Source organism: Notolabrus celidotus, chromosome 21, assembly GCF_009762535.1.
Source record: "Notolabrus celidotus isolate fNotCel1 chromosome 21, fNotCel1.pri, whole genome shotgun sequence".
Lineage (NCBI taxonomy): Eukaryota > Metazoa > Chordata > Actinopteri > Labriformes > Labridae > Notolabrus > Notolabrus celidotus.
The window spans coordinates 8094231-8117547 of record NC_048292.1 but is presented as its reverse complement, the minus strand read 5'-3'; the positions used below and the strand labels follow the sequence as shown (position 1 = coordinate 8117547).

The 23317-nt window shown below is 40.3% G+C and overlaps 1 protein-coding gene across 7 annotated transcripts in view; it reads left to right on the top strand.

Annotated features, from left to right (window-relative positions):
• The window catches only part of grm8a (glutamate receptor, metabotropic 8a), a 315548-nt gene that overhangs the window by 245298 nt on the left and 46933 nt on the right, over window positions 1-23317 (top strand). For all 7 annotated transcript variants that reach the window (XM_034674012.1, XM_034674009.1, XM_034674007.1 and 4 more), the window contains one exon: window positions 7081-7284. In XM_034674012.1, the coding sequence (XP_034529903.1) occupies window positions 7081-7284 (204 nt within the window). The remainder of the gene's footprint in view (window positions 1-7080; window positions 7285-23317) is intronic.

Here is a 23317-nt window from a genome sequence, read left to right as displayed (position 1 = left end):
TACAGATGTAACTTTCAGCTATCTGAGTACAAACATAAATCTATTTATACCCAACAGTGCTATCATGCTGTCCTTGGGTGTCTGATTATACCAGAGGTTAGAAGATGTGCAAATCTCCTTCAAATCAGGAGAGCTGCAGAGATCTGATATCTCACGAAAAGTCAAAGCTTCATCCCAAAAAGCTCTCCTCCAAATCTGAAGAAGGAATTTCCCTCTAAAGCAGATAAAAGCCAGACAAATATGTGTAAATACTTTAATCCACACTGAGCACAATTCAATTATTTCAGCCTATAGCTTGGATGCTAGATCTGTACAATTTTAATTGCTGCTCCTCATGGATTAGCGCTGGAACACACCCATAAACGCTCTGATTAAAGGTAAACCCACATACATTTCATCAGGCTATGGCGCCTTTAGATTAGTGACAAGAGCAGTAAATTGACTCCCAATTGGATCCATCAAGGCAGTTAGCCAGTCAGTTAGCTGCATTAGCTTCACCTTGCTGCACTTCTCTATTGGTTTTGTGTTTCCAGCAGACACAGTGGTTGGTTCAGTTAAGTATGCTGAGGGTTTTGCCGAGGCTAAGTGGCATCAGTCACATTAGTGAGGCTGTTATCGGAGCAACCCCCGGGGGCGTGACGAGAGTTTCCAACCACGGAAAAACTTTTAGGCCTCTGAAGTGAAGTTTGACATGTGGTGGACTGACGATGCTACACTTCTGTGGTTTAGAGAAAGTGTGAGAGGAGAAAAACATCCTACATTTCATTGGATTTACTAAAGATTGAGATGATAGGGATTTTTTACTTAACACATTTTGTTGTTGACTGCGAGAAAATAAAGGTAATTAAATACAGTTTGGGAGATGATGTCAGAAAACCGGGCTTGTGGCCAGATTTGAAGAACTAATAAGAAAAGCTCTCCTCTCTCAGCAGCTCCAGAGGTCTGACCGAGTTATGAATTATGAATGTCAAACAGGTTGTTGGCCACAAGGTGCATGTCTTCCCCGGATAAATAAAGGTTACTATCATTGGTGCAGCTGCTTTTCTAATGAAATGTCAAATTAAAGGCTGTGATGCACAAAACACTGTGCTGGCTGAGTCTGATGAGCAACAAGTTTTTTTCATGCCTGCTGAGAAACAACTCAATCGATTTTTGACCCTCAGTATCAGCCTGCTGCTTTAAGCAGGTAGTTCCCCCCGTATGCATTTTGCTCAAACCGTGTCCGGCTGGATAACAACCCTGCATGTTCTGGTGAAATCAATAATGTATAGGGTCAATACTGGCAGCTGGAGAAGCAAAAAAGTAACATCCAGGAGCAAAATGAAGATCTGAATCTTCAGTTGAGCTGGAGAGGGTTGAACTTGGCTCAGAGGAATGTGAATGCACTGGGCAGGAGAGTGTGCAAACAGGAAAGAGAAACAGACTTGTGCAGCAGAGTAAGTGCTGGGCAAACCCTCTGCAGAAGGATCAAAACACTGAGGCAGGGGAAAACAAAAGATCATATCCCATATTGCTGTCTCCTTTAGAAAAAAACATTCTGTTGCATGGCCTGAGAACTCTATGTATCTATTTTGTTCTTTATCCCTCTTTCCAACAGCAGTGTCATCTAACAAAATGGTACTTAGAGCACTTCTGTATGTTTTCTGGGACCGTCTGTGCTTCACTTGAGTTTCTATATTTCTAGCAGCTTTACATTTTACTCCACTGCAGTCCTGAAATAAAATGTGCACTTTTATTCTGACAAACTTTCCTCAAGAATCTCTGCTACTCAAAACAAAACAGGTTTTGTTGGTCTAATGGTTTTGGATATTTAGGTTCAAAAGGGGTTTAGAAAACTGAGGCTAGCAATAGTGCAACATAATGGATGCCAGCTGTCTTAAAAGGAAGAAAAAGCAAGGTGAATCAAGTGCAATGAGGGAATTCAAAGCCACATAGGCTTTTAAGTTCAAGCAAATCAGATGCAACTGCTTGTGTAGTTTGCATCCAGCAATTTGTTAGCTTGTAACATGCTCTTTTTACTGACCAGTCCACTCTGTGCTGGAGGGAAATAGAAAGCCCCACCTGACCAGCAGAAGAGATTTGTTACATAGGTGATGTCATAGCATGTTTTAGCCAAGCGGCAACCTCCGGTCTAAAAATATGAGTCCAATTTGGAAGTGTTAAAAACTGCAGTTCATCGAGGATCCGCTTGAGGCTGGCTCCGGAATTAACGGAAACCACATACACACCAATTCATAAAAGACGATCTTTACAGCAGAAATAAACATGTTTACAGCCTGGTACAAAAGACGAGTGTAGTATTATGGATTGTCACCAGGACTGGACCCAAAAGCAGAACTCAGGCAAGATGGATTGTGAAAATACAAGTCTTTTATTGGAGTTAACTCTGTGGTAATGGCGCTGTGAGTACAGAGCGGAACAGTCCCTCTCTCCAGCGTACTCACACAGAGGGTAACTGGAGCTCAGGCAAAGGCAGGCAGGTTCAGCAGCAGAAAGGGAAGCCATCAGCAGGAGAGCGGGAAGCATGCACAGCAATCTCTGAAGCAAGATGGAAACACACAATGACGTCAGCTAAACACACACAAAGACAAGCAAAACATAAATGCTTGAGGAGCCACGGACTCAGAATACCACTGAAAACTGAAGTACGATCTGGCGATGAGTAGGAGGAAATCCAGAGGCTTTATGGGAGAGGGTTGATTAGTGAATGGCTTCACCTGGTGCTGCCTGTTGATTGGAAACCCCGCCCACATTCACCCACAAGAAACAAACAAGGGGAAGAGACACAGGTGGAGGAGTAACAGACAGGGAAATGACAAAACACACACACAAAGAGGGAGAGGGGAGGGCTGCCATGATGAGGATCATGACATGTAGTCTGGATAGCTCATTTCTTGATCAGCACACACTGTACGGGGGGGATTTTTTCCTAACACAGCAATTTCGAAGATATTGAGATTACGAGTCTTCCAATGAGAGGCACAGCTGACTTTTTTTTTTATTATTATTTAACCAGATGAGTCCCATTGAGATCAAGACCTCATTTACAAGGGCGACCTGGCCAAGAGGTCAGCAGCAAATGTCAAAATAAATAGCACAACTCAACAACATGGAGCATATGTACAGACAGTATGTAGAAGCAATCAATAATTTAAAGATGCAACTTATTTTCAAGTAAAGTGCAATTTGTGATTACAAAAACAGCATTTATAAACACAGGCACTGTTCTGGGGTCTGTCTTTCATTTAAGATTGACCCAAAGGTGTCTAGTGAGATAAGATCTGACAGATTCAAGTCCTTCTGGAGTTTATTCCAAGCAGTAGGAGTGCTTCAGAAACAGATGGGTGATGTCAAGGATTCTACATCCATATTTTATACAGTCTATGGTTTTAGCTTTGCAAGGTTAAAAACTTGATTTAACCAAAATGAGGCCTTTAAGTTGACAACCTTTCTTCTTCTTCAAGTAAATTATTAAGGTTTATTTAACGTGATTTGTTTCATAATTCTCAAAATTCTGACCACCTCTCCTTTATCAAAATCATATCGACCACGTGTGCCTTTAATTTTAATACTTACAGCTCCTGTGAGGAGTTTTTATCTGTTTTTAAAATAGACTGAAACTCAAACTTCTAACTTTATATGACCTACTGAAGCAATCAAGACCATCCGGAAGAAGACTGATAGCTTCTTCGTGGCACTTCATAATGTCTATAAATGCTACCACAGGGTAGGCGTCAGACGAGATGATTCAAAGCACCCTGCCAAACACTTTTTTTTTTTAACACTTCCTCACAGCCAATTTTCACTCTGAATTACATGTTAGGTTGTTAAAAAGGTCTTCCAGCACACAGATTTTTTTTTGGTCAGAAAAAATAACTTATGCATGCACATGACAAGGTCAGCATAGAGATAGGAGGTACTGCTTTGTCCACAGGAGGCGCCAAAGTCAACTCAAACAGAAAGTTGCTTACAGGAGCTTTAAGTTAACTTCTTATCAGATGAATACTTTTAATGCTTAAGTATAGTTAATATCAGAAACTGTGAGAATTTCATTCAAGTTATAGTAGAGCTGCTGATTTATTAATTTCAGAGATGTATCTGTACTTTTACTCAAGTATGGCTTCAAGGTGCTACATTCAACACTTCTCCTGAATACCTTAAGGTACTGTAAACCTCTGCTGTCCAGGAATTTCAAGGTAATTGGTCTATTATTGAGATCAGAGATCAGCTACTTGTATAAACCACATGACAAAGAGACAACACTAACTTACTTCTTACTCAGGCATCTGCACGCACTCACTCACGTACACCACCGACGACAAACATGTTCAAAAACACCCGACAGCCTTCTTTAACTGTGGATTGGTTTTCCTTCTCAGAACCCCATTAATTCCTTATGGATTCTCATATTGATTGAGTAGCCTCTGGTCTTGTTAATTCAACTCAACCCAGACGGGGTTTGATTCAGTTTGCATCGCCTGAAGGTGACTGCTGCTCAGAAGAAATGGGTGAATAACGTCAGGAAAAGGCAGGGTGTGGTAGACAGAAAGACATGGAAAGGGGGGAACAGAGGGAGATAGAAAGACAGAATGAGGAATGATGAAAAAGAGAAAGCAAAAAACAAAAAAGATGCTAAAGATGTTTTTAAAAATGTAGTTCCAGTTTTTGAACTTTTTATATGGAACAATAGAAAAATGAATGTCATAATCAACGACCGATTTCCATCTTAATGCATCAAGGATGTTACATTACTTTGTTTTTCATTAGCACATGCTAATGAATGGTTTCATGACACACTCTGGATGCGTCACATCTGTGAGCTGATTTGCCTGTTTGTGTTTGTTTGTTTGTTCTCTGCCTGCACACAAGCATGAAGGCCAAATTCAAATATGCATTTGTTTCCATGCCCATTGATGAACCTACACATTACTCTGCAGTAATTAATTAGGCTGTGGTAATAAGATAAGCCTCACAGCATTAGTGAAAACACAAAAGCACACAAGACATTACAAGCAAGACAGACTGCCAAACATAGAAAATAACTGATGTGCAGAAAGTTTGCAGCGTTAGTCATGTGACAAGGGTCAGAGAGAGGATGAAGTATATTCTGTCTCCTTCTGACCATTTTCTCATACAAGAAAATGCCATTATCAGCGGTTCAGGAGATGTAAAAAAGGAGCATGTTGTTCTTTCTGCTGTAACTCTTCTACCAGGGTGAGAATGGATTGAGAGGAGTTATTTGTCATTGTCAGGCTGAGTGCCCTGCTACCTGTCTGATGCTGAACCTGTCTCACTCAGGTTCCTTTTATGTGTTTTCATCTTGCTCTTTAAAGTTTTACTCGCTAAAGTTGTACTTTGAAGGCTTTTTTTTTTAACCTGTTGGCTTACTTTCATCTGGCTTTATCTTTACCTGTCCCTCAGTCAACCTCCACCTACTTTCTTCAGCTCTGGTCTATGTTTATGCATCTACTTTTTTATGCAAACACTACATAATACACATTTACAGCGAGGCGTGGTGCATTCGCTGTTCCTGATAGAGTTCCTTTCCTAGGTTGTGACTGGAATTCAAAATGTTATATGGCATACATAACAGTTTCAATCACCACCTATAAGAGTGGGCTTCACACCTGTCAAACAGCTCTTAGTTTCTTCAGTTATATCATGTATTACATCCTTTTTGGCATGATAGATCTCCATTTGTAACATGTTAACCACTTTGGCTAATTTATGTCACATTAGGAGTTAAATTCAGTTGTGTGATTCCACTGCTATCACATGGTATATCAATGAAATAACACCCAACATTAATCATTTTAAATTTAATTATATATGATTTATTACTCTCCTTTCTTACCTATCACCCAGCTGTGTTGAAAGCTTGATCAAAACCCTAACCTTATCTCTGAATAGCAAGAGCAACACCAGGATTAACCAGATCACATTGAGCACATGAAATCAATCCACAGAAAACAGTTTCCAGTACATTTCATCTCTTACAATTGGTACTGAAGCAAAAATGTCAGTGACTGTTAATGTCCTAAATTACTTTTTTATTAACAGTTTAAATTGATAGGCTAAACAACATGCTACTTTTAATTTATTAAGGGAAAACTAAACATTTGATTCTCGGTAAATGTCTAATCAGTCCCCACCACAGAAGAAGAAAAGAGGAGGAAAACAACGCAGAAACATGCAAGGGAAGCTAAAATGCACTGAGCTAAAACGCATCTGAGTGAAAGAGCCGTTGACTAAATTCAAGATAACAGACAGAAAGGAAACGGAAACTGTAATTCGCTATGGGCTTTCACAGTGTTATGTGACTGGCTGAGTGAAAATAAAATGCCAACAGACTTTGAAAGTTATGGGGAAGGAGACCATAACCAGCTGACATTCTGAAGAATACCAATGGGAAAAAGCGTGACCATGAATTAAACTGTTAAGTGTGATGTTTACTCAACTTACAAGTGCTTCCTTGTTGGGATTCTAATTTGCATAACCACCTGCTCACTATGTATGATCCCTTACTTCACAACATGTTTGATATATTAGCTCCCACCCTCATTAGTGGCAGCTAATGGGGATCTGAATAAAGAATAAAGAATAAAGTGACTTTTAATATTATGTCAGCATACCCTAAACAAACTCTATCTCAGAACAATAAGAATGAGTGGTCAAGAACCAACTTGTGTTTTGTAGGAGACTGCTGTTTAAAAGCAGTGGATAGAAGCTGTCAGTTGAGGTGAAGCCTTTCTAGGAGTTTAAGGCTGGCCGTCCAACACTCTTGTAGCTTTATTGCCCTTAAGTTGACTGAGGGATTTCTGTATGTATGTTTCAAAACTTTAATGATTATTCTCCCAAAAGTTCCTCTTGTGGGATCACTAAAGGATTATCTTATCTTGTAGAGTTTTTCGCTGTCTAACCAAATCCAGCCTGAGCTCCTTTATTTGTCTGACGTTCAACACAGAACAGAGATTACTCTTGTGTCCTAAATGTGTTTGCCCTTCAATCCTTCCCAGTGTTTTAAAAAATTTTTTTTACAGTCTTCCCTCCTCTAACTACTTCCAATTCTTCTTCCCTCAGGTTTAGAAAAAGTCGGTCGGGACTCCAGTTATGAACAAGAAGGGAAGGTCCAGTTTGTGATGGACGCTGTGTACGCCATGGCCCATGCTCTGCACCACATGCACAGGGTGCTCTGCTATGGATACCCGGGCCTCTGCCCGCGCATGGCCAGCAACATCGACGGCAAAGAGCTGCTCAGCTTCATACGTTCGGTCAACTTCAACGGTGAGTTAAGTGGTGAACTCACCCAATGGAGACGCTTGGTTTGACATTAAATGCAGCTTGCTATCAGCCTTTATCATGTAAATATTGCTTTATTTACTTGATGATGAATATATGAAAAGAAAGAAAGATCCTTCAAGACTAATGGATAAAAATGATATAGAAGCAAACAATTAGTCTTCAAATTGCTAATTTATTCTTTAAGAACAGCAGCCTTGGAGCCTTGGAATGCTTGATACCATGCAGTAATCCTGTCGTGTTTATCCACCCTGACTACAGTAATTCCTCTCATACTCTAAAAATGCTAAACCCAGCTCTCCTCTAATTTGTCTTATCCTTATCATGAAAACAAGTCATGTTGCGTTTCACCTTCATAATTAAGTTAAGCCTGCAGCTTTCCTTGAACATATTATCTACTTATATTTGCTTGTAGTAGATGGTGATTTGGTTTCATATCACTTCGAAGCCCTACCCCTGAAATTTTCAGTCTTCCTCTTTCTGTGTTCACAGTCCATGAGTGGATTGGGTGAATAATATTCACTCTAGACTCTTTATTTAAATACCCTGGTATTGGTTAATTTCCTCAGCAGATTTGCCTGTACCTGCTCTTCAATCTTTTCATTTCCTGTTTTCTTCTATCAAGTATCAGGCAGAATACACATGGGGTAGAGAGTGGGGGAAACAAGGGATACAGAAAGGTATTTTTGTGTCATGAGGATTACTGGAATCTCCTGTCTGATTTGCTTTCAGAGGTTGCACGAATGTGTTTGTGCAGGAATGCGCACAGACTCTGTCAGTGGTTGTTGTTTCCTGAGCTATCTCTGTCTGTCATCTCTACAAGTGTCAGAAACCAATTCAGAGGCAGGCGCTGATTGCTCTTTCATTCTGCAGCAGCAGGTTTGTTCTCAGCCGTCTCTGTTGTTACTGGCCTGGAGGGGGAGAGAAATCACCTGCAACCACAAGGTCACAAACTTTATACCTCAATGAATCACTGAACACTTTTCACTTACTGGAAGTCGCCCTGCACAAAATGTGTTGCATCGTTTCCTGCCAGAACTTTGATGCAACATGAACTTGATTAGATATGGCTAAGTTAAAATGTTATATGACTGACAGATTGGAAAAAGGGAATAGGGAACTTATTCTGCCATGCAATGTTTTTCTATGTGAAAGATACCTTGAAATGCTAATAGAAAGTCCAGATAAAAGCATCACCGACAGTAAAGACCTGATTTGTATCATAGAAGCTGCTTGCCTTTTTGATGTCGGTCATGCCCAGGAATCTCAGATACCAAAAGATGTTAAATATAAAGATCAAAGACATCAAAGCCTTAAAATAAATAAGGTATTCATGATTAATAGTGCACCTTACAAGATTCCACACTACTCTCTTTTGAGAATAAAGCAAGAATGATGGAGAAAGGAGGCATCAAGTGAGATTATATTTTAAACAAATTGGCTAATAAATGAATTGGTCTCTTAGTATTAGAGCAGAAGATGCAAGCATGAAGAGAGGCGATGGGCTTACAAGTTGGAGCAGCAAGGGGAGGTGGGGACTCAAGTCATTCCAAGAAATGATTCATTTCTGATGCATTTATACCAGTCAAACATCAGTTATTGGAAAATAATATTATCTCCATATGTACCTGTTTTTTCTCAGTCCTCAGTTCACCTCTGCCAGCATATTTTGAAATAGATGAGTCCCTCCTGAGTCGTTTTCAAGGCTTCATCATTCTGCGCCTCTTTGATTTGTTGCTTTGACTTTTTCCTTTTTCTGCATAGTTTGGTTGCCTGCCGTGAATGATTGTTCTTCACAACTTCTAAAAACTTATATCTTAAATGAAGTTAGTTAAATTGCTTGCAAAGCGATAAAACAGGACTCAAACAAAAACTGATAAAACTCACAAAGAGTAAATTATACAGCAGACAGACAGCAGGCGGTTCAATAACATCATTTTCCTTTCTACTACAAAATTCTGATGTGGTTATTGACAGTAAATTGGTAAAAGATGAAACTTTTAAGCTCTGCTTGGATACTTTTTCTCACTTTCTTTGTCCGTAAATGTTTAAAAGGCCTCTCAGGGTGCAGAAGAAGAATGATGGTGTTTGTTGGAGGGCTTTTTGTCGTCGTTACTCTTATCTGGTTTGTTTTCATCAATAGAAGCCTGCAAGATTTAAAGCTTTTAAACCAGCCTCTTTATATGTGTGTTCGTTTAAATGCTGGGATATATTTGTGTTGTCCGATGAAAAGCTGTTTCGTTATCGATCTATCTAGGTTTAACGTGACATTGGAACACGAAAGAAGAAAGGGGGCAAAGATTGAGGTAGCTCTTTTTTTCTCATTCTTTTCTTTGTTTTTGGCATATAGACGGGGGGAATAAGACAAAGTTGCTGGAGCATGGATTCTCCTTTATATGCTTTTACTGGATCCATACCAATCCACTTTTTTGTGGCTGCATGAGAGGACGGGGAAAGGAGCAGTGTGAAGGGATGTTTTTAAGTTGTTATGGCAATGATTGTTCAGTTGGATCTGTACCAAGACAACTTAACTCACAGAGGGAATCCAAACAGGAGAGAGGGACAGAAAAAAGAGGCGAGGATAAACAAAATGAGAAGGTGAGGCCTAAGTAAGCCCTTTCAAGGGTTGGATTTCAAAGTGAACATCATTTCAATCAAGATCTGTATACCACAGATATCTTTTTCCTTCAAATGAAACAAAGTTAATATTCATCTATTAAAAGGGGCCTTTTATAACTCATTATCACCTTTCATTATGTCAGTCTGAGACAAAGATTTGCAGCTAAAAAAAAACTCACATTTGAACCTCTGAGTGGAACTTCGCTTTGGCTGCTTTTCCAGAGTTATACAGATAGACATAGCTTGTGAGTGTTACTTCTCACACAGCTTTATAGTCATGAAAGACCTGCATGTTCCGCCTTTACTGAAAACGTCTAAGGCTAGCTGTTAGCTCCACCTTAATTAGCAGTATTATTTAGTATACTTTGGTTAAAAAGACACAAATAGCATGTTTTCCACAGTTGTAACTCACCATATGCCATTTCACCTTCTCAACCAAAGAATAACTTTGAGTAAAGTTTGAAAGAAATAAAGTATGTTTATCATTGAGTTAGCTGCCACAGTAGGGCCACATTGGTGTGAGCGCTAGCATCAGAGCACGCCGAGGAACGGGTTTCACTCTAAGTGGATGTCTTTGGTGGTTGTCACTCTGTTTTGCTACTTTTAATTGCCTGACAGCATGGCTGCATCTTTGTTGGGGAGTGATGGACGTATTCCTTTTGCAAAATTCCCTTTGTATTAGAGGGTGAAAGAGGTTATGGTATTGATATCATGATCCCAAATTTGTATCTAATTGTAATTTTACACGTTGGTGCAGTGGGTAGCACTGTTGCCTCACAACTAGAAGATTCCTGTTTCGAATCCCTGGCCGGGCAGGTGCCTTTCTGTGTGGAGTTTGCATGTTCTACTCTCCGGGGACTCCGGCTTCCTCCCACAGTCCAAAAACATGCTTACCAGGTTGATTGACCACTCTAAATAGCCCGTAAGTGTGAGTGTGTGCATGAATGGTTGTCTGTCTCTCTGTGTTAGCCCTGTGATAGGTTGGCAACCAGCCCAGGGTGTACCCTGCCTTCCACCCGAGGCCAGCTTGGATAGCCTCCAGCCCCCCATGACCCCTAATGGGATAAGCGGTCAAGATAATGGATTGATGGATGGATGGATGAATGGATGTAATTTTACTCCAAATGTGACCTCTATTGCAAGTATATGTTTGTTTGTTTGTTTGTGTTTTTTGGGGGTGGTTATACTGCTGAAGTAAGTCAGGGTTAAGCATCTGTGTGTCTACTTAGTAGTTATAGTAGTACCGATGTAAGTGAGACAAACTGGTACTTGAAACAGATGAACCCACCGGGGGGTGTAATCGACCAAGGGACAACTGCGTTTACGTTGCAGATATAAATGCAGCATGGAAAAAAAGTCTAAGCTGGAAGTCGTTTTTGTATCCGATGGCCACACCATGATTTAAAGTCAACATCTATTCCTGGAGGCATCTATCACCTCTCATTGTCAGACTATGATACACAATGATCACCCATGCCATCTGAGATTGATCTAAATGTGTTAAAACAAAAACTTCAAAAGTTAGTAGTAATTTATATAGTTGAACTGTACAATGAGGGGGAAAAATGTTAACCTTTGACTATTAAAAATTCTATCTTACATTAAAATTAATCTTTTTGAGCTAAGCAACTCTAAACACAGACACACAGACACAGGCTGGTGCATTGCAGAGCAAGTTAAGATACAAACCCTGGAGCTGTAATGACACACCACGCTGTCCAGCTTTTATTTGTCTGTGAGTTTATTGGCTTATCCAGGCAAAGACACACATTCACAGACATAAAAAGAAAGTACAAGCGAACACACACACACACACACACACACACACACACACACACACACACACACACACACATACACACACAGACACACACACACACACACACACACACACACACACACACACACACACACACACACACAAGGCCTTTATGAGTAATGGAATCTAAGCTTTATTTCTGAGTCTGAGAGAAACTGAACTGTCCTCATCCATCACTGATTGTCCCTAAAGAGAGAGAGTTTGAGTCAACAGACTCTAACATCATGCTGCAGTGGGCAGAGCAATCAGAAGTCAAAGTATAAGAAAGGATGAGCTTCTATCTCTCCAATCAGAGATGAATGCATGATTAAAGCCATTCAAAAAGTCCTGCAGCAACCTTGACCTCAAAGGCTAGCTACACTTTTCAGTTCATATTCATAACTTAAGCCTGTGTGGGAAGAACACAGGTTTATGATCTTTTTCTATCAGTAATCTCAACCTATTTTACATCATTAATGTCTGTGAAGGTTCTCAGTCATCTAGGTCATGGTAATTCAAAGCTTGATCCAAAAAGTGGACTGGACTTCTACATCTGCATGCAGGTGCAGATGAAAATCAGAAATGTGCATCAGAAATGGTTGATCCATTCATCTAACAAGTATTTTGAAGGTTGTTTCCCTCTCCTATCGAGGGAAGCTTGCTCTTTTACTTTTTACAAATCTACATCATGACGTTATTTTGGCAAGCTTCACACCTGAGAATTGTAAGTAAATCACAAAAAATGCGTTTCTATCCATCTTTTGGGTTTGTACCACTGACATACGCCATAGTGGAGAAATATTTACAGTGAAACTGAAACTCCTTGGGGAGGGAATTTTGCTTTATACTAAACCAGAACACATGGGGGCGCTGGTGGCCTCGCGGTCTAAGCGCCCCACATGCAGAGGCTACAGTGCTCGTCGCAGAGCTTGCCGGTTCGACTCCCAGCTGCGACCATTTGCTGCCTGTCTTCCCCCACTCTCTACTCCCCACGTTTCCTGTCTCTCTTCAGGTATCTTATCAAATAAAGGCAAAAAAAAGCCAAAAATATAACTTTAAATCAGAACACATGGTCAGCTCTCATGTTGCTAACTGGGTCGTACATGCAGAGTATAGAAAAGGAGCTCTGGACCTGAAGTTGTAGTTGCTAACAGCTGTCTACACTGGATACAGGCAAGAGAAGTCGGCCTTCATTCTCTGTGGCATTCAGTGTTTTCAGATGATGGATTCAAATGCCTTAGATTGATGAGCAACCCCACTTGTTGATTAGAGTTGTTTTTCTCAGTTCTTGTCTGTAATGGTAGGTAAGTTTGGTTCTTGTCATCCCAAAACACACGTTTGAATTGTCTGCTTTGTTCCTTTTAAGTACATTTCAAAGTGGCTTTTCAAATAGAAACATTGCTAATGTTCCTTTCTGCATCACTGGTTCGCTCTCTTGTTGCCGTATTATTCTTTTCTACTTGTTTCGTTTGCTGTCAAGTCTCCGTCCTTCACACGTTGTCTCTCTGTTCTGCTGTTCTTTCTCTCTATTGTCTCCTCCATCCACCACACATCTCTCTTTTTCAAATTGCTCTCTCTCTCTCTCCATCACTCCTACTTTTTAAAGGCATTGACTTATCAGCTGAAGGCTACAGTCTGTACATGTTTTTCTTAAGCCATTGTTATCTTTTCATTTTTTTCTTCACTAAGGTTGGAACATAATGTTAAATTTTCGATTTAAGGAAAAACTTGAATCTACAAAAATGTCTTCCTGGGATTCTGGGATCAGAAACAAATTACTCAACTTGCTTTAAATTAAGTCTGATATCCTCTGTGGTACAAGGATTTGGAGTAGAGCCCAAAATAAGGTTAATATTGTAGTTAGTCTAAAGTCTAAAGAATGAGAGTTGAACATGAAACTTTTTTCAACCTTCGGATGGCTGCAGTGGCCAGTATCTGTGTCTTCCACCAAAATATGTGTTTGCATGTGTGTGTCAATATGTGTTTGTCATGCAAGAAAACTCAGACTGTGGTGTTATCTCTGTCAGGTTAGATCTCCCGTAGGGAGTCAAGATGGACATCTCAGTGGGAACAGACGTGCACTAATTAGAGCAGCTTGACTCTGAGATGATGAACTCTATACTTGGCCAGTCAACCTTGGTGGGGAGTGAGTGGAGGACCAAGGACCAGTCTGAGCATGAAGAAGCTCACTTACAAATAATAACCTCAGAGGGCAAGAGAGTAGAAGACAGCACTAAAAGAGTTTCTTGCTTGAAGGAGTTGAACTTGACCAGGCGTTAATGATCCTGGAGAGAGGAGAGCAGGGAGCTGAAGAGACAGAGGGGTTATGGGAATAGAGAGTCTACCTGGACTTAATGAACTTGGAGGGAGATGGAGGGAAGAGCATAGGGAGAGGAGATGAGGGCAAAGTGCAGGAGGGGGAGAGAGGAACCAGCTCTGAAGAGATAAAAATGCAATTAAGAGTTCTCCAAATTCAAATTTAAAGTTACATTTGTTTTGGCTTTTGTGCCTTTATGATAGGACACCTGAAGAGAGACAGGTGGGGAGCAGAGAGGGGGGAAGACAAGAAGGACATGGTCACAGCCGGGAGTCGAACCGGTGACCTCTGCGACGGGGACTATAGCCTCTGTATGTGGGGTGCTTAGACCACTAGGCCACCAGCATGATGGTTCCCAGCATGTGGGGTTGCAAAGTGGTTAAGTTCCACCTGTTTGAGCAAATATATGACAGAAACTTTGCCTGACAACTTCATACAAAAACACACACAATGGACCATATTCATAGTATAATTTCTGGTGAAGTAAAGATCTCTATTTCTGGCTCTTGGTAAAATTCATCTCATTGGTTGATTTGTTCAAATAGCAGATCTGCTTGAACTTTCCAACCCGGGAGTGACGTCAACAAAAAATGGCAGCCATGTGAATATGATCTATTCATGTAGAGCAGAATGAGGCATTTCACAGCCATCTATTTTTTACAACACCTAAACTCCATCTAACTTTCAGCCATCCAAACCCAAAAAATGAGTTAAAGAAGTAGTACCTTAAGGTAGTTAGCACTCATGCGAACGGTCTCCACTCTCTGACCAGCCTCACCACAAAACTGCTCTCCAAACACCAATCAGATATTCAGACCACAAATGTTATTGCAGCTAAAAATAAAAAAAGAGTCAACATACCACAGGTCAATATCCAACATTGAATTCAAAACTTTGGAATAAATAACAGAAGTGCAAAGACAATAACGTGTGACTGGTATAGAGAAAAAGATAAGGTAGCCAATATTTGAGAAGAAATGTCACCTACAGTTTCTTCAGTGGGTAAGGAATGGAAAACAGAGATGAGGGCATGAACTCAGGGCAGAGTAAGAGTCAAAATTGGAGCCAGGCAATTCGTAAGGACCAGCAGAGTGAAATGAACTTCAAAAAACAGAGAAAAGATGAAGGAAGAGATGTGCTGACTGGGGTACATCAAACTTTAGCGGGGCATGATGACATTGAGAAGAGAGAAAATGAGATAAAACAATGACAAGGCTGATTTTTATGTATTATCCAGTGTGACATTACAGGGAAAGATCTAGTCTAAAACTTTAAAGTTTTGAAAGAAAGAAAAGCAGAAGAGGGGACAGCTGGAAAATAAATGGTATACCGTGGGCGGAGAGGCTCGAGGATGCTGAACTTCTTTGGGTCAGCTTGACCTTAAGGAGATGGAGATGGACTGTGAAGTCTGGTGTAATCAATAACACAGGCATTGCCACAAGTTTGTTCTCCTGTTGACATTTTTCTTTAATATGGCTTCATTTTGTGGATATGAAACTTGGTAAATTTGGTTTGTTAAACAGCACAATAACAGATGATCTCTTTAAACTTCTCAACTTTCTGTTGCTGCCAAAAGAAAATTAATTGCAACCACTGCAACTTAAAGCTATTTTCCATGCAAAATCTGAATCATTATCCTGTTCAAGATTCTTAACTTTGTGCTTCTAGAGGAAACCAGGCTAACTCTTTCATTGTAAATGCAAGGCAAAGCTTATCCTAGATCTAGCTTTATACTTAAAGCACAATGCCAAAGTGGTGTTAACTAAAACTGCACATTTGATCATGTAACTGTTGCAGTTGTGATCTTTGCATGTGCAGTAGTCATATTGCCTGGCATTGAATCAAGCAGAGTACCTGAGACACATCATGCTGCTACTTGATGCTTAATGAAAACATGCCAGCTCGTCAGATATCACATTAGTTCCCACTTCACTCTAACGCACCTCGTCAGTACTGACCGTTGTGCAAGCGAGTCTGTGTGTCATCCGATGCTGCTTCTGTCAGATAATGTCAGCGGGATCATCGAGGCAGATGCTCAGATACGGGAGGCAGCTCTCGACTTAATGTCTTCTCGCTGTTTTAAGCTCTTCATCTCAGCGCTGGTTACAGCTGTGGTTACATGTACGGACCGTTAACAGCAGACGTGCCATGGAGTGTTTACTTTTGAAGACTGTATGTGTTGTGTGGATCATCATGTGGAACATGTTGAGCCTTTAGTTCAAGAGTTTGTGTCTGTAGACTGGACAGGATTATTAAACATTCGCTTGCACACCCTTGGAATTGTAATCTATAGAACATAGAGTACAGTCTTAACCTGCTCTTTTTGCAATGTGTGCTGAGATTGCTTTTGTGATCTCTATTCGTACAGCATACCAAACATGGTGCAACACCGGTGCTCTCCACTTGTTGCCTCTACTTTTTCATGCAGGTATCAGTGCCTCCAGCAGAGGGCTGAGCCACTTGAGTTAAAAGAAATATGTTATTATGTTTGTTTGTTTGAGGCTTCCTTAGTAGTTAAAGGATGATTGTTTATTTGTAATTGTGTATTTTGCATTCAGCACCAGTACCTACCGTGTTTTGTACGTCTTAGCAAGAAAGCAAAGTGTATTTTCCTGGACATATAACTGTTTCGCAACACAACTACCCAGTTTCAAAATGATACTATAACATTAAAATGTGCATATCATAATTACTTATATTTGCATGCATGGCTTTCATCCTCTGCATGTTCAAAATCCGTCACACAGACAAGAACATAACTCCTCTGATCGGTACATAATCTCCTACTTACTACCTGCGGCTCACTTACACACAGCAGGTAGTAAGTAGAGGATTACTGACATCATTCCCAACCTTGTACAGGTGGTATCACCTTGCCTGCACCGGCAGCAGTTCCCTCAAAGATGAGGAGCAATTCACATCCACTTGCAAAACTAGTGCTGCATACCGGCATACAATTTTTAGTGTGGTGAGAGAGTGACTGACAGTCTGAATGGTGGCATTAAAGCAGTGAAAAGTCACACCATATTCCATCAAGTAACAGTGCAGTCTGACTATGCAGTTTTGTGATTGTATATACAGAATGTACTCCTACATAGAGTATTCTATTTACCCTCATTAGTGTTGTTTTGTGCTTCTTCCAAATGGAAAAGATTTGCACATGCATTCTCCACACACTGCTTAAAATGCAGGGTACATTTTCTTCATTCCTCTCCCTTCACATGCTACTCGGCTCCCATTCTCCCTTCAAACCACAACACAGCAGACAACATTCAATCATCAAAACCCGACAAGACGGGCTTTCCACCCAAAGAGTCCCACACCCATACAACCTGAACACACAAACTATACAATCACACTGTGCACATTTCACTCCACTGATACTGAGCAGCCCACTTTACATATGTCCCTCCAACCTCTTCATGCTACCCATTGCCTTATGCAGCAAAACAATTGGCACCAAACATGCATGATGCCTACTCTGAGCAATGGCGCTTCCTTAAGAGAGCGACAGCAGCGCACCCAGACACAATATCACTTACGCCTACACACGATGAGTCCAGCTGTGTCTCTGCCATACCTTACATAATCTTCAAAAAGTAGAACACTTGCAGACTTGTATCCTACACTGAATAAAAACAAACATAGAAGTGAGAGATGAGGAGTAATCATTTATTATTGCTCATCCTAAAGCACTACTGAATTTTAGAGTTGCAACATTTTATTTTTCAGGAGCTTTTTGTGGATGGAGATTAGATCTAACCAGATAAAAAGCCAGCCTGTAACTGTAGAGACAGCAAAAATACTTGTACACCTTACTTCTGATACACTTGTTGTGCAGGCGAATACAACCCTTGCACTGTGCCTAAGTCATATATGTCAAACATTGGTTTCATGACTGTTAATGGTGGCACTAAAGGGGAGCGAAGGGTAGGCCAACAGGAAGCTATTCCAGTTAGTTAGTCTACACATTGTGTCCACTCTTTTTTAGCTGCTAATGAGCTACATTTCCATGTTTCCCTCAGAGTGTATTCTGTTTGTAGAGGTGGCTGACCACAGCTACTTATTTGTCCAGCTTTTGGAAAATAGCAGACTTGCCACTCACGGACCGAAGTCTCTGGTGAGAGAGCAACAAGATCATTGTATCCTCTTCATTACTGTTAGCTGTAATCTGTCATATGCATGACATATTAGACATGCTGGCTCAACCTAACTCTTGGTCAATCTAACAAGAGGCAAAGAGGCGGAGTTGAGGCGGGCCTTAAGCCTCCTGGTAAACAGCTAGAACACGCTCACCTGTCAAGCCCATATAATAATGCAAAACGTTTAACCGTATTACCTTCAAGACAAATGACAAACAAATACAGTATGTACAAATAAAGAGATAGACCACTCTGAACAAAACCTTATAAAGGCAACAACAATCCAATGAAAAGGCCAACTGATGAATGAATGTTAGATAGCACTGACAGGGCTAACAAGTCAGTGTTAGAGCACATTTTACCCGCTACCTATATACAATACAATATTCTCAGAGTAAGTGCGAGTAAGTGTCACAAACCAAAAAGAAAGATAGATCAATAAAATAATTTCATAAAAGCCCAACTGCTGCATCCACCGACCCAAACAGTTTTTCAAACCAGTCTGGTTTGAATATTTGAACTGAGGGCTTATGGGGATACATGAATGTAATTTTGTGTACGTAGTTTTGTGTACTTAGTTTCATGTATGTAGTTTTGTGTACGTAGTTTCATGTATGTAGTTTTGTGTACATAGTTTCATGTCTATAGTTTAATGTGCATAGTTTTGTGTACGTAGTTTCATGTGCTTAGTTTTGTGTACGTAGTTTCATGTAAGTAGTTTTATGTACATAGTTTTGTGTACATAGTTTTGTGTAGGTAGTTTAATGTACGTAGTTTTGTGTAAGTAGTTTTGTGTAGGTAGTTTTATGTACGTAGTTTTGTGTACTTAGTTTTGTGTACGTAGTTTCATGTACATAGTTTTGTGTACGTAGTTTTGTGTAGGTAGTTTTGTGTACGTAGTTTCATGTACGTAGTTTTGTGTAGGTAGTTTTGTGTAGGTAGTTTTGTGCAGGTAGTTTTGTGTACGTAGTTTCATGTACGTAGTTTTATGTACGTAGTTTTGTGTACGTAGTTTTGTGTAGGTAGTTTCATGTATGTAGTTTTATGTACATAGTGTCATGTGCATAGTTTCATGTGCATAGTTTTTTGTACATAGTTTCATGTACATAGTTTTGTGTACGTATTTTCATGTACATAGATTTATGTACGCAGTTTTTTGTACGTAGTTTCATGTACATAGTTTTGTGTATGTAGTTTTGTGTGTGTAGTTTTGTGTACGTAGTTTCATGTGCATAGTTTTGTGTAGGTAGTTTCATGTCTATAGTTTCATGTACGTAGTTTTGTATACATAGTTTCATGTACATAGTTTCATGTACGTAGTTTCATGTACATAGTTTTGTGTGTGTAGTTTTGTGTACGTAGTTTCATTTGCATAGTTTTGTGTAGGTAGTTTTGTGTAGGTAGTTTCATGTCTATAGTTTCATGTCTATAGTTTCATGTCTATAGTTTCATGTACATAGTTTTGTGTGTGTAGTTTTGTGTACGTAGTTTCATGTGCATAGTTTTGTGTAGGTAGTTTTGTGTAGGTAGTTTCATGTCTATAGTTTCATGTACGTAGTTTTGTATACATAGTTTCATGTACGTAGTTTCATTTACATAGTTTTGTGTGTGTAGTTTTGTGTACGTAGTTTCATGTGCATAGTTTTGTGTAGGTAGTTTTGTGTAGGTAGTTTCATGTCTATAGTTTCATGTCTATAGTTTCATGTCTATAGTTTCATGTCTATAGTTTCATGTACGTAGTTTTGTGTACGTAGCTTTGTGTACGTAGTTTCATGTACATAGTTTTGTGTACATAGTTTTGTGTACATAGTTTCATGTACGTAGTTTCCTGTATGTAGTTTCATGTGCGTAGTTTTGTGTACGTGGTTTTGTGTACGTGGTTTTGTGTACGTGGTTTTGTGTACATAGTTTTGTGTACGTAGTTTTGTGTACGTAGTTTCCCGTATGTAGTTTCATGTGCGTAGTTTTGTGTACATAGTTTTGTTGATGTTTCCCATTGGTTTCTCAAGTGGAGTTTAGAGGCCCAGCGATTGTAGTTGACATATTAGACATGCTGACTCATCCTAACTCTTGGTCAATCTAACAAGAGGCAAAGAGGCGGAGTTGAGGCAGGCTTTAAGCCTCCTGGTAAACAGCCAGAACACGCTCACCTCTCAAGCCCATATAATAATTCAAAACGTTGAACCGTATTACCTTCAAGACAAATGACAAACAAATACAGTGTGTTCAAACAAAGAGATAGACCACTCTGACCAAAACAGTTTTTAGGTGGTAAATATAAGTGTTTACTGGATGTCCTGGGGTTTTGGATCCAGCCTCAAGTGAACCTTGAGGAACTGCTGTTTGTTGCACTTTTGCATTGGTTCCGCTGGTCACCGCTAGAGGTTGCCTCTTGGAATGGCCAGGTGGATGGATTGAGCTCTGGACAAAATGAAGGGGAGTAATGAATAATGGATGCATTAACACATAACTGCTTTTTGAGTGTTTGTTTAAGCTTTACAAGGATGAAATCAAATACAAAAAAGTGGGAAAATGTTCTTCTCTTTCAAACCTTTTGTTGTGCTAGTAGATATGTGAGATGGAATAAAAGACTAGGTAACAATCTAAATATCATTATCCCACTATTCAGACTCTCTCTTTCACCCTCTTTCTCTGCCATGTTAGGTAATAAAACTCTGTGTTTCTCATTTTGTTTATTCTCCTTCTCCCTCGCTTTTATTCTCTCTAAATTGTATTTCTACTCCCCGTTCGTGTGGTTTTGTCTCTTTTGATCAGCTTAATAGTGGCCCTCTCCTTCTGTTTTTCTCGAGTTTTCTCGCTCTCCTCTCTCTTTCCCTCCTTTATTTTCTCAGAGACTGCAGTGAATGCAGATCATGACACAGATGGAGGCTCTCTAAATGGGTTTTCTGTAATTACTGGTGGTGCTGTATACAAAGTTTTGTTGTGCTGCGCTTGTGTGCGTTCCATTCATGCCTGCACAAGTTTGTTTGCATTGCCTCCTTTGAACCTTGTTTAATCTCTTTGTCACTTGTTTGACTTCTCCTTCCTTATCGTACGCTTACTAATTATCTAAAGTGTTTCATTCTTATTCACAGTGAGAAGAATTTAAATTTGATCCCGCTCAAATATGCATTGTTTCTTCCACCTTTATTCTAATATCTCCTAGCCTGCCCTTTTTCCTCCTCAGACGAGGCGCGGAGATAACAGCCAGGCTGAGAGACCAGAAGGGGGTGATTTCAGAGGGAGGTGTGGAGAGATGGCGAGGAGGGGAAGTTAGAGTGCTTTGGAAACGCTCAGTGAAAATGGGTGGCTTTTGAGAGGGAGAGTGGTGGGATGAAGCTATGCTGGGAGGAAAAGAGAGAGAAAGGAGGGGACGGGCGGGCAGAAGATGCTTTGAACAGAAGAGGAAGGAGGGGTTTGCCGTGAGGAAAAAGAGGGTCGGAAAACACCAACAGACTGCAAAAAAAAAAAGTCAATTTGTGTGATGGAGGAGAAAAAAGCGTCTCAGTTTCAGCTTTGGGATGAGTCCAGCCTCCATTTTTTGTACTTTCCTCCACCATTTCTCATTCTCTTTTTGTTTTCTTTCCCTTGTCTGTTTCTGTTTCTGTGCTTCTCCCCCTGTTAGTGCCATCAACGCATGGCACACAGATGGAAGCCTGTTGGCAAAAACACACACAGACATGGACACACACACACACACACTAAACCATGTTTTATTAATGCATGCTGCAGTGTAGTTTTTGCATCTCGCTGTCACAAACATTAAGTCCCTGATATGAAAACTTGCGATTCACCCTCATTGTTCTCAAACTGAGCCAGGCGAGGCTGAGGGCTTTTCACAGCGCTTCTTCTACCTCCTCAGCTCATTACTTTCTCTCTCCATCATCCCTTTTTTTTTGCGTCTTCTGTTGTCTCACTTTTCCCTGCTCGGCAAACGGAGGGGAAAAAGGTCTACGGCTATCCACACAACCTCTTCCTCCCTCTGCTCCTTTCTCTCCATCTGCCTGTTTCTATCTCTGTCACCCGGGGAGCGTTTAGGGTCTGTACTAATTGATATTCTCACACAATCTGGAGTCCTCTTTTCTCGTTCGCCCCCTTTTTTCCTCTTCTCTTGTCAAACTAAGAAAGTTTGGAGCCTTTCAGCTTTCTTGCTATGTGATCTTCTCCCTTGTTCACCCTCGTATTCCCTCTCTTCTTTTCCTTTTAAGTCACTGCATGTGTTTCGCCGTCTGTCTCACTGACAGGTTTTGATGTTTCCCCGCGAACCTGCTTACTTGCCTTTTTTTACTTCTGTTTTTTTCTGTCACTCATTTTCAAGCATCTTTTTTTTGTCTTTTTCTCCTTTTTCTGCCTTCAGAGAAAATTGACTTTTATTTTTCTATAACTTGTTTCTCCTCTCTCTCTCTCTCTCTCTCTCTCTCTCTCTCTCTCTCTCTCTCTCTCTCTTTCTCTCTCTCTCTCTCTCTCTCTCTCTCTCTCTCTCTCTCTCTCTCTCTGGCTAGTGTGATTCAGGTGGCATTGACTGACATTTATTTGAACTTAGCTGCAAAAAAAATCAGCTCTTCATCTTCGCTCCTGTGCAAATATAACTTTAACTCTTATCTTCATCCTCCTTGTGATAACGTCTCCATGTCCACTTAAGTTAAATTTACATTAGCTGTATCGCTTGTTAGTAGATATCCTTATGCATGCATAAAGCTGAACGTTCATGACCTGTGAGCACCTCTTTCAAACCTAGAGAGAAAGTTGTGAGCCTTGCAGGTTTCTTCTTCTCTTCTACCGTTGCTCCCCCAAAGGGAAAAGTAATCTCAGAGTCTGCAGGGAAACTCCAGAGCAATGCTGCTGGCTGCCAGGGAAACACTATCTTGCTTGAGGGCACATCAGCAGAGCTTATGTCTGCAGTGCCTTACAGTCACAAATAAGTCTAACATTTGCTTACACTTGCAAACATACACATGTATGTCCCTTTTGGTAAAAGTATTAGCCCATGTCACATCACATGAGTTGCATAATCTCAGCAGCTAGCCTCCCTGAAAATAAGAAACTCACAGATTTGTGATTTTGCTCTGAACCTGAGGAAATGGGGCAATGCATTATGTTAACATAAATCTGACCTCTGGATTTTCCACCTCACTCTGTATC